General features: G+C 40.2%; 1 protein-coding gene across 2 annotated transcripts in view; it reads right to left on the bottom strand.

The window, feature by feature from the left end:
- EEA1 (early endosome antigen 1) overlaps window positions 1–12,596 on the bottom strand; it is a 135,912-nt gene that overhangs the window by 43,022 nt on the left and 80,294 nt on the right. For both annotated transcript variants that reach the window (XM_084617768.1, XM_084617767.1), the window contains 4 exons: window positions 7,646–7,795; window positions 4,882–5,001; window positions 4,418–4,621; window positions 1,886–2,086 (listed from right to left, as the gene is read on the bottom strand). In XM_084617768.1, coding sequence (XP_084473894.1) covers window positions 1,886–2,086; window positions 4,418–4,621; window positions 4,882–5,001; window positions 7,646–7,795 — 675 coding nt within the window. The remainder of the gene's footprint in view (window positions 1–1,885; window positions 2,087–4,417; window positions 4,622–4,881; window positions 5,002–7,645; window positions 7,796–12,596) is intronic.

The following is a 12,596-nucleotide window of genomic DNA, read 5'->3' as shown; positions in this document are numbered from 1 at the left end:
CATGACCTGGCACTTTTCACTATTAAATTTCATCCTATTACTATTACTCCAGTTTACAAGGTCATCCAGATCTTCCTGTATGATATCCTGGTCCTTCTCTGTATTGGCAATACCTCCCAGCTTCATGTCATCCGCAAACTTTATTAGCACATTCCTGCTTTTTGTGCCAAGGTCAGTAATAAAAAGATTAAATAAGATTGGTCCCAAAACCGATCCCTGAGGAACTCCACTAGTAACCTCCTTGCAGCCTGAGAGTTCACCATTCAGTGTGACCCGTTGTAGTCTCCCCTTTAACCAGTTCCTTATCCACCTTTCAATTTTCATATTGATCCCCATCTTTTCCAATTTAGCTAATAATTCCCCATGTGGAACCGTATCAAATGTCTTACTGAAATCACGGTAAATTAGATCCACTCTGTTTCCTTTGTCTAAAAAATCTGTTACCTTCTCAAAGAAGGAGATCAGGTTGGTTTGATACGATCTACCTTTTGTAAAACCATGTTGTATTATGTCCCAATTACCATTGACCTCAATGTCCTTAATTACTTTCTCCTTCAAAAATTTTTCCAAGACCTTGCATACTACAGATGTCAAACTAACAGGCCTCTAGTTACCCGGATCACTTTTTTTTCCTTTCTTAAAAATAGGAACTATGTTAGCAATTCTCCAGTCATAAATAGAATCTGAATGGCAGACATGAAGGGTGTGTCAGCGTGGATCTGTACGGCAATTTTCAGAGATCTCCAGCTACTTGTAAGTTAGCTATTTTTTTCCCCTGATTAAAGGTTCCATCCTGCTCTTACTCAAAGCAATGGCAAAACTCCCATTTGATTTAATGGGAGCAACATCAAAGCCTAAACGGTTTTCATGGATTCCCACCCCTATGGAAATCAGTGATCTACATACACCTGGAACTAATAGAAGGGCTGAGCAGTAATAATGATCATTATGAACCATATCCCAAATACCAGTAGTAGCCACTTCCCACATTTCAGAAATGGACACTTTATCAAGACAAGTCTTAGACTATCTGCCAAACCTCTGGTCAAATGTACCTTATTCCTTCTGGGACCTGAATATGAGCCTCCTTGTAGTAGGCTTCAAAGCATTCAGGCCTGAGCTATGCTAGGAAATTAGGTCAGTCTAACTATGTCACATTCAGGGGTGTGAAAAATCCACACCCCTGAGTGATGCATTTAAACCAACCAAACCCTGGTGTGGACAGCACTAGGCTGACGGGAGAATACCACCTCTAAGGGAGGTGGAGTACCTGTGCCAATGGGACAGCATAGGTAGTGTCTTTACTGAAGTACCATGGCAGCGCTGCTGCAGCATTTTAAGCGTAGACAAGCCCTCAGTCTCTCTCAATTGTGATTAAGTCCCCATTGGAACTTTTGCTTGACTGCATTAGACAAAAAACCCAAAACCCAGTAAAATATAAAACCACTTCAAAAATCAGTAATCTACTAAAATTCTGGGTAGTGTCAGGTTCTTCATGACCCTGCTTTGACAGATTCTCACCCTGGCATGTGGAGTATAGAACCATTAAAACAGTTTTCAGACAGGCTTCTTAGCTTTGATGCACACAGCAAGTCTGAGGCTTTTAAGGAGACATAACTTCTCCTACCTCGACTCTTTGGTGGTGGTTGTGTTCTTTTCGGTGTGTTGTTTTTTGGCTGCAACCCTTATATCTTAGAACGGCTGATGTCTTGCTGGATTGCATCTTGCTTATTGCACTTTATTTGGCCATTTTTTGCTCACAAAACAAGCAAACTTTAGTAGAAACTTAGCCTACTAGCCTTGTATATTCAACAAAGGCCACCTTTTTCCACAATGAAAAGCAGATGGATTTTTTTCATTAGCATACAGTACAAAGGCAAATTACCTGTAAATCAAGCTGGGATACTTTCTCTTTGCTTTCATTTAGCTGACTATTTAGTTCACCAATGCTTGTTTCTAGGGAGAGCACACGGTCTTGAGCAGCTCTCAGATGTGCCTTCTGCTCTTGCACCTGCTCATGCAAATTCTCTTGGGCTTGTTTATGGCTTTCCGACTGATTCTTCAGCTTTTCTGTTAGCTGAGTTACCTACAATATAAATAAGCTGCCAATTAAAAGTCCAAGGGCAAAATTAAAAACATCCTAAAATTCAAAAGATGTTGTTTCGATTACGAAGCCCCAATACTGATCAACTTCACCACTTATTAATTCTACAAAGTTTCTCTTTCTGGACAACAACAGTGCATTTATTTTTTGTGTGCAATACATGAGTCACCCCAACTTTTAAAAGCATAACTATTTTGACAAGATATTCAAAGGCAGCAAGCATGATCACTCTCATATAACACTGTGAGTGTGCACCCTTCTGTGTGTGCCCAGTTAGTGTTAGCTAGGTTGAGAGATAGATGAGGATGGTTGAGTCTTACTTTATTTATAAGAAAAATAATATAAACACATCATGGAGGCACCAATTGTGGTTCAATAGTTAGGCTGAGTTGAGCTTTGCACTGAAGGCCTGGACTCAACCCTTTGGTTATGTATTATTGCCCCTTTTCCACCTAAGTGGACAGTCATAGTTTGGGGCCCTTGGAAGGTTCCAGCTGGAAGTAGAATTTGATGGTATTTTATTTGCTGTGGTCCTGTTTATTGGAAGGAATGTTCAAAGTGATGGGCCTCTGAATGCAGAGGGAACCAAGAACAAAAGAGCAGTTTCTAAGCTTACAGCCCACAAACCTCTTTAGCCAACAACAATCTGAAAGCTCTCTAGCTTTTTCCATGGTCACAGGCTCCTGCTTGGCTTTCTTGCCTCTCCTTCTCTCTGTTCTTGTCTGCTCTCCATTTCTGTGTGCTCCCACCCTTACTTCCTCCCACACATTCCTGGTCACAATACCCAGTAAAACCCTCCACCCACATGGTGCTAGATTCTGGGCAGATGCTATTGGGCTTTATTTTGCATGTTTAAGCATCAATTTGAATGAGGTTTTAGCTTGACACATAAGGTTATGAGCTGGGAGAAACAGTATGAAAAATGCAACATACAGCACTTGCTCCTTGAATATAGAATGTATCTGCCAAGAATTTAGAAGTAAATCCATTAATAGAAAATTATATATATTTGATTGTATCCCTCTCCCTCCACCCTTCATGTTTCACCTGTCTTCTTAAGACCTGACCCTGCAAACACTTACACTCATGCTTTTCTTTACACAACATGAGTAGTCCTGCTGACATGTGTATAAATGTTCATATGATCAGTACCTTGGATTATAAACTCTTCAGGATAAGGGTATATCCACATGACCATTAACACTAATGTGAGTTACATGTGATCCATCCAGAAAACAATATATCCCTATCAATTTAATCTTTGCCCATTTCAAAGCTCTATGTCTGCAGTAAACATGAACCGAACTCCATTTAATTCATATTAGTATTCTATATATTGTGTATGTTTTATTATAACATTACAGCAAGTATGGCAAAAAACATCCATTAATTACTCACAAAAAATTGACATGTGTTTGCTACCAAAATATTTTTCAAGTAGCTCATAAAAGACACAGGTGTTCCTTCCATTACAAACAGGTAACAGCTGGTACATTTCTATCTTATTTGTACCAGTAGCATACACTAAGGACTATATGCCAGAGAACTCACATTCAGCTCTAATTACTACTAATGTGTTGCACATATGCTGGGAAAGGAGAACACGGTGTTCTAATAACCTTTGTTAGTAAGTGTGCAACAATATTACCATATTGGTATTTTAAACAGTATACTAAAAAAATTCCTCTAGTACAAAAAGAGTCACCAACATACAATCACATTACCTTTTGCAAAATTATGAAGTAAAAATTGTATGCACAAGTAGTAGTAATTCCAGCATAGCTTTTTAAAAAATATATGTGTGTATATACATACACACATATATTTTAAAAGATTATGCAGCTAAAATTACTTTAAAATACCTTTAAAATATCTAATAATGTACCTTTCAGATGCTACACTGTGATTGTAATTTCCACCTCAAAGAACTGTTCATTAAATCATATTCAGTGTATGTTATGTGTTTTCTTGTTCAAATATGTTATCAATTAGATTTCCACAAAGGTAAGAAAAACTAATAATAAATCATTTTGATTGTATGTATACACACCATCCTTCATATCCAAGTGCACAACTTGTACAGCTGGATGTGAAGCACCAAAATGTATTGCTATCAGAACAAGAAGGGGGGATGGAGGGGGGAAAATCACAGAAATCTTGTGAATTTTATAAAAAGAGATGCTAAAGCAATACAGTATCCAAAAAAGGGCAAAGTACAGTGGAGGCTGAAGCTGCAGACTGGGAGATAGAAACAAAGGAGACTCTTCTTACACAAACTTTCTTAAGGGTATTGGAGATTTTTGCATTTCTTACCTGCTCTTGCAAAGTATGATTCTTCTCTTGCAGCTGGTTAAGAACTGCAGTTTCTCCTTCCCCCGCTTGAATTTTCGCATACAAGTCCTCTCTTTCTTTTTCTAACAGGGTGATGTTCTCTCTACTCTTTTGTAGCAAGGCCTCAAGGTTTTGAATTTTTTGGTCCTTATCTCCAATCTGACGCAGTACTTGTTCCAAATCATTCTAAAAATGCATTAAATAGTTTCTTTAAGTATAGGGACCTTAAAAGTTATTCCTGATGCATGAAATGTTAGATATCAAATTTCACAAATACTTACTACATATTCTATTTTGAAATTATAAATTCCTTCAATGTTATTTAATTAAAAGAAGAAAATGGTATACATTAGGAAATTGTGCCGCTTGTTTACATGTTGCAATGCACCGGCAATATTACTGCTGCAATACACCAGTTTGAAAAGAATGTGCGTTGGTTTTTTTACCTGGGCTTCTCGGAGTTTTGCTGTAGTGCTTTGCTGAAGAGTCTGTTGCTCCTGATGCTGCTGTTTTGCTTTATCTAACTGATGCTGTAATTCAGTGCAATTTCCTGCTTTTTCCTTTAGCTTAAAAAAACAGTCACGGACTGTTGACTGAAAACTGACAAGCACAATTCAGTAGTTCAATAACATTTATCATTTACTCTAATACTGAAAGACTGTACACTAAACAGTTTAACATTTCAAACAGATGCAAAAGTAGTAATTTGTCATACCAGTTCTACAGCAAAGTACAAACACAGCACTGAAGTACTTATCAACACTGACAGTAGGTAAATTCTAAATAACAAAAATTACCTCATGTGTCAGACAGGCATTATTTTACATCTTAACACCAAGCTGTTAAAGGAGATTTAGTCTTTTTTCTCATGGATAAGTAGAGTTAAAGAAATTTATATTCATAAAGTATACTAAGTGCTAATTATCATTAGCAGTTTTAGTAGCAACTTAGGTCTGGTCCACGCTACAGACTTGCACTGGTATAACTACGTCGCTCAGAGGTGTGAAAAATCCACACCCCTGAGAGATTTAGTTACACAGACCTAATCCCCGGTTTAGACAGCACTATGTTGGTGGGAGACCTTCTCCCATCAGCATAGCTACTGCCTCTAAGGGAGGTGGATTAACTATGCCGACGGGACAGCTCTTTCCCATCAGGATAGAGCGTCTTCATTAGAGCGCTGCAGCAGAGCAGCTGCATCAGTGCAGTTGTGCCGATGCAGCATTTTAAGTATACACTTGCCCTTATGGTCTATTTACCTTAACAGACTTTCTGGAGCCAACATGCAAAGCACTGCACAGTGTTAGCTGTATGACTCATTAAAGTCAAAGGCCATGTCTACACTACCCACCGGATCGGCGGGTAGTGATCGCTCTATTGGGGATCGATTTATTGCATCTAATCGACACGTGATAAATTGATCCCCGATCGCTCTGCCATCGACTCCAGAACTCCACTACAGTGAGGGCAGAAGCGGAGTCGACAGAGGAGTGGCGGCCGTCGATCCCGCGCCGCGAGGACGCAAAGTGATTCTAAATCGATCTAAGATACGTCGACTTCAGCTACGCTATTCTCGTAGTTGAAGTTGAGTATCTTGGATCGATTCCCCCCCCCAGTGTAGACCAGGCCTAAGAGCGGTAAATTTTCAAAGTTTTACACTGCAGTTTAGAGGTGTCTGCTAAACCGCAGTGTAAAACTTTGAAAACGTACCACTCTTAGAGGTTTGGCACATCTGCATATAGCTAATATAAACAGGTCAACAACAAATATTTGTTACGAAGACCTGGTCTACACTAGGGGAGGGGATCAACCTAAGATATGCAACTTCAGCTATGAGAATAGCATAGCTTAAGTCAATGTCTCTTAGGTCGACTTACCTCACGTCCTCACGGCGCAGGGTCGACTGCCGCCACTCCCCCGTCGACTCCACTTCCACCTCTCGCTGCGATGGAGTACAGGAGTCGATGGCAGAGCGATCGGGGATCGATCACTACCCGCCAATCCGGCGGGTAGTGTAAACATACCCTAAGTAAACATACCCTAAGTACCCTATTGCAAAAAACTTGACCTATTAATAGAGTAGTAAAATTAGTTTTCTGACACCAATTCCCCCCAACACATTATTCACTATAATCACTATTACTTCTTCAGTTGGACCCTGATCTCATAAAAAGATATGCACACACAAAACTCTGCTATGCATGTGTCTGACCAATGAGGAGACAAGATACTTTCAAAGCTGGAGGGGGGAGAAACAAAAGGTTCTCTCTGTCTGTGTGATGCTTTTGCCGGGACCAGAACAGGAATGCAGGTCAGAACTCCTGTAGAGAGTTAATAAGCAATCTAGTTAGATATGCGTTAGATTCTGTTTTGTTTAAATGGCTGATAAAATAAGTTGTGCTGAATGGGATGTATATTCCTGTTTTTGTGTCTTTCTGTAACTTAAGGTTTTGCCTAGAGGGATTCTCTATGTTTTGAATCTGATTACCCTGTAAGGTATTTACCATCCTGATTTTACAGAGGTGATTCTTTTACTTTTTCTTTAATTAAAATTCTCTTTTAAGAACCTGATTGCTTTTTCATTGTTCTTAAGGTCCAAGGATTTGGGTCTGTGTTCACATATGCAAATTGGAGAGGATTTTTATCAAGCCTTCCCCAGGAAAGGGGATGTAGTGCTTGGGGGGATATTTTGGGAGGGAGATGTTTCCAAGTGGCACGTCCCCTGTTCTTTGTGTAACACTTTGGTGGTGGCAGCGTTTAACCTAAGCTGGTAAGAATAAGCTTAGGGGGGCTTTAATGCAAGTCCCCACATCTGTACCCTAGAGTTCAGAGTGGGGAAGGAACCTTGACATGGTGAAAGGATTTTTCCTCTGGCTAGGAGGGATTTAAAGGTGTTTACTCTTCCCTTTATATTTATGACAGCACGGCATAAGTTTCTGTGCATGTAGATCTTTTTGCATGCTCAGACCCTTAGCCTGAAAGTACTCAAGTGCCAGGGCCATATCCTTTATTTATCTGTAAAGCACCTCGCACATTTAGGCTATAGGCAAGGAAATAATTCTTTAGCCTTCTAAAAACAAAAAAGTAACCATCATATAGACTATATGGACACAAACTATGTAAACACCAACATGAGAAGGATGTTGCAAGTAGAATACACAAAACACCACTACAACAAAGGTGAAATCTGATCATGTGTATCACTCCTACCTGTTCTTCGGCACGAGAAAGTTTTAACTGCAGATCAGCCACCTGCTGTTCCTTGTCCATCAGTTTTTCACTAGAGAGTTGTCTCTGTTCTTTAAGTCGACCATGTGCTTCCCCTAGCTGGCGTTCTGTCTCCAGAAGTTTACTGTGCAACTGGAAGAAAATACTGGTCTCAGTTTTCCAGCCACTACACTGTACTTCAGACTCATTATCCACATAATATAGTAATTTTCATCATGCTTTTAATCACGCAAGAATGGTACAACCAGAACATCTTGGGAATTATTCTTATAAACCTGCGCTAAATCATACCAGCCAAGTGCACGTGCAGGAGCATAGGCTCAAAGGGGGTGGTACTTTCAAAAGGTGGGAAGTGAGTCTATGGAGAAGCATCCTCACCCCTTTATAAAAGGCCCTTTATATGAGCTATGTGGCCTTACACGGAGCAAAGCCAGGATTAAATTCCATCCCCCACCAAATGCATAAAATATTTATCATGTAAAATAGCGATGGCTGAATCAACACCTTACATAGAGCTCAAAGTAAATCAGCATGCCCATGCTCTCCAATGGCCCATGCTCTAAGTTTTTACTGGCTACGCTGGTTCCAGTACCACAGTGTTCTGCATTATCTGGGCCAGTGGGACTTGTGTTTTCGGCTCATCACAAGTGCCTGGCATTCCTCCACTACAGGGAGGCTGATGTATGGACTCTCCCTATAAGATGTCCTAGATCTTTAGGAGTATTCTGTGGTCACATGCCCTTTTGTAGCTTACTCCCCAACTCCTCCCATAGGACCTGTAACCCACTCTCTTGGATCGGCTGATGCATGGGAAACTTCCCCAGAGAGTACAAAGTAAGGACTCTATCATCAGCTAAAGGAGCTGAGGGGTTTCTTTTACAGTTATTTGCTGTAAACAGGCATCCATTCAAACAGATTTTTCTTCCCTCTGAAACCTCTAGCTGTTATTTTAGGCTTTTGGTTACCTCCTGCCCACTCCTACACACTACTGAATCCCAACCAACATATTCATGTGAGCTTCCATTTTGTGGATTCAGAAGGAGCAACAGGTAAGTACAGAGTAAGACAGAAGTATTTCAATGCAAAACATTGAATGGGTGAGACCTTAGTGTAGAAAAACTACTTCTACCTAATTAGAGCACTTACAGATAAAAATATCTGAAGCTAAGTTATTTCTCTTTTATAAGTCCACACTATTCACCACTGTAAATTAAAAATCATTCCACCTGTGGGTGATGGACTATTAGTAATTGTGACATAGTAACACTAGTAATCTGTGTGAGTGATTGGAGGCAAGAAGTTGTGGTAAATTGTTAATGTAATTTCCTTCTAAAAAATATGAACAAGAGTTGAGTAAACTTGGGAAAGTTTGCAACAACAGCTTAACCACTGGATGTCATTTGTACACTGAAGCTGGGAGAAAACACCAAAGGTAGGAAGAAAGCTCCAGAAAAAAAAAAAAAGATCATCAGAAGTATAACAACATTTTACATGTTACAGAAATAAAGGTCACACTTTCTGTAACACATATGTCTATAAACAATGTATAAAGGCTCAATAAATAATTAATAGGTTTTATAAGCCTGTTGGAGACATGAGTAGTAGCACGTGTTGTAGATGGTTATAAATATGTAATCTATTAAAAAAAAAACTATAAAAAGGGAAATAAGGACAACCCAGGGAATTACAGACCAGTCAGCTTAACTTCTGTACCTGGAAAGATAATGGAGAAAATAATTAAGCAATCAATTTGGAAACATCTAGAGATAATAAGGTGATAAGTGACAGTAAAAAAAAAAAAACCCATGTCAAACCAACCTGATAGCTTTCTTTGACAGGGTAACACGCTTTCTGGATGGGGGGAAGCGGTAGATGTGGTATATCTTGACTTCAGTAAACCTTTTGATACTGTCTCGCATGACATTCTCATAAAAAAACTAGGGAAATGCAACCTAGATGGAGCTACTATAAGGTGGGTACAAAACTGGTTGGAAAAGCATTACCAAAGAGTAGTTATCAATGGTTCACAGTCATGCTGGAAGGGCATAACGAGTGGGGTCCCGCAGGGATCAGTTCTGGGTCGGTTCCATTCAATATCTTCATCAATGATTTAGAAATTGGCATAGAGAGTACATTTATAAAGCTTGCACATTATATCAAGCTGGGAGGGATTGCAAGTGCTTTGGAGGATAGGATTAACATTCAAAATGATCTGGACAAACTGGAGAAATGGTCTGAAGTAAATAGGATGATATCCAATACAGACAAATGCAAAGTACTCCATTTAGATTAATAGATTCATAGATGTTAAGGTCAGAAGGGACCATTATGATCGTCTAGTCTGACCTCCTGCACAACGAAGGCCACAGAATCTCACCCACCCATTCCTGTAATAAACCTCTAACCTATGTCTGAGCTACTGAAGTCCTCAAATCGTGGTTTAAAGACTTTGAGGTACAGAGAATCCTCCAGCAAGTGACCTGTGCCTCACGCTGCAGAGGAAGGCGAAAAACCCCCAGGGCCTCTGCCAATCTGCCCTGGAGGAAAATTCCTTCCCGACCCCAAATATGGCAATCAGCTAAACCCTGAGCATGTGGGCAAGACTCACCAGCCAGACACCCAGGAAAGAATTCTCTGTAGTAACTCAGATCCCACCTCATTTAACATCCCATCATAGGCCACTGGGCATATTTACCACTAATAGTTGAAGATCAATTAATTGCCAAAATTAGGCTATCCCATCATATCATCTCTTCCATAAACTTATCAAGCTTAGTCTTGAAGCCAGATATATCTTTTGCCCTCACTGCTTCCCTTGGAAGGCTGTTCAAGAACTTCACTCCTCTGATGGCTGGAAACCTTTGTCTAATTTCAAGTCTAAACTTCCTGATGGCCAGTTTATATCCACTTGTTCTTGTGTCCACATTGGTACTGAGCTTAAATAATTCCTCTCCCTCCGTGGTATTTATCCCTCTGATATATTTATAGAGAACAAACATATCTCCCCTCAGCCTTCTTTTGGTTAGGCTAAACAAGCCAAGCTCCTTGAGTCTCCTTTTCATAAGACATTCCTCGAATCATCCTAGCAGCCCTTCTCTGTACCTGTTCCAGTTTGAATTCATCTTTCTTAAACATGGGAGACCAGAACTGCACACAGTATTCCAGATGAGGTCTCACCAGTGCCTTGTATAACGGTACTAAAACCTCCTTATCTCTACCGGAAATACCTCGCCTGATGCATCCCAAGACGACATTAGCTTTTTTCATGGCCATATCACATTGGCAGCTCATAGTCATCCTGTGATCAACCAATACTCCGAGGTCCTTCTCCTCCTCTGTTACTTCCAACTGATGAGTCCCCACTTTACAACATAAATTCTTGTTATTAATCCCTAAATGCATGACCTTGCACTTTTCACTATTAAATTTCATCCTATTACTATTACTCCAGTTTACAAGGTCATCCAGATCTTCCTGTATGATATCCCAGTCCTTCTCTGTATTGGCAATACCTCCCACCTTCATGTCATCCGCAAACTTTAGTAGCACATTCCCGCTTTTTATGCCTGTCAAGGTTCCTCCCCCACTCTGAACGCTAGGGTACAGATGTGGGGAACTGCATGAAAACCTCCTAAGCTTCTCTTTACCAGCTTAGGTCAAAACTTCCCCAAGGTACAAAATTTTCCACCCTTTGTCCTTGGATTGGCCGCTACCACCACCAAACAAATACTGGTTACTGGGGAAGAGCTGTTTGGAAACGTCTTTCCCCCCAAATACTTCCCAAAACCTTGCACCCCACTTCCTGGACAAGGTTTGGTAAAAAGCCTCACCAATTTGCCTAGGTGACTACAGACCCAGACCCTTGGATCTTAAGAACAATGAACAATCCTCTCAACACTTGCACCCCCACTTTCCTGGGAAATGTTGGATAAAAAGCCTCACCAATTTGCATAGGTGACCACAGACCCAAACCCTTGGATCTGAGAACAATGAAAAAGCATTCAGTTTTCCTACAAGAAGACTTTTAATAGAAATAGGGGTAAATAGAAATAAAGAAATCCCCTCTGTAAAATCAGGATACCTTATAGGGTAATTAGATTCAAAACATAGAGAACCCCTCTAGGCAAAACCTTAAGTTACAAAAAAGATACACAGACAGAAATAGTTATTCTATTCAGCACAATTCTTTTCTCAGCCATTTAAAGAAATCATAATTTAACACATACCTAGCTAGATTACTTACTAAAAGGTCTAAGACTCCATTCCTGGTCTATCCCTGGCAAAACCAGCATATAGACAGACACACAGACCCTTTGTTTCTCTCCCTCCTCCCAGCTTTTGAAAGTATCTTGTCTCCTCATTGGTCATTTTGGTCAGGTGCCAGCGAGGTTACCTTTAGCTTCTTAACCCTTTACCGGTGAGAGGAGTTTTCCTCTGGCCAGGAGGGATTTTAAAGGGGTTTACCCTTCCCTTTACATTTATGACAGTGCCAAGGTCAGCAATAAAAAGATTAAATAAGATTGGGGAAGGAACAATCAGTTGCACACATAAAAAATGGGAAAGGACTACCTAGGAAGGAGTACTGCGGAAAAGGATCTTGGGGTCACAGTGGACCACAAGCTAAATATGAGTCAACAGTGTAAAGCTGTTGCAAAAAGTGCAAACATCATTCTGGGATGTATTATCAGGAGTTTTGTAAGCAACACACGAGAAGTAATTCTTCCACTCTATTCTATGCTGATTAGGCCTCAATCGGAGTATTGTGTCCAGTTCTGGGCGCTACATTTCAGGAAGGATGTGGACAAACTGGAGACAGTCCAGAAAAGGGTGACAAAAATGATTAAAGTTCTAGAAAACATGACCTATGAGGGAAGATTGAAAAAATTGGGTTTGTTTAGTCCGGAAAAGAGAAGACTGAGAGGGGACATGATAA

This window comes from Lepidochelys olivacea (genome assembly GCF_965140295.1).
Source record: "Lepidochelys olivacea isolate rLepOli2 genome assembly, chromosome: 1".
Classification (NCBI taxonomy): Eukaryota; Metazoa; Chordata; order Testudines; family Cheloniidae; genus Lepidochelys; species Lepidochelys olivacea.
Note: the sequence above shows the minus strand (reverse complement) of the source record. Positions and strands in the feature narration are given on the sequence as shown.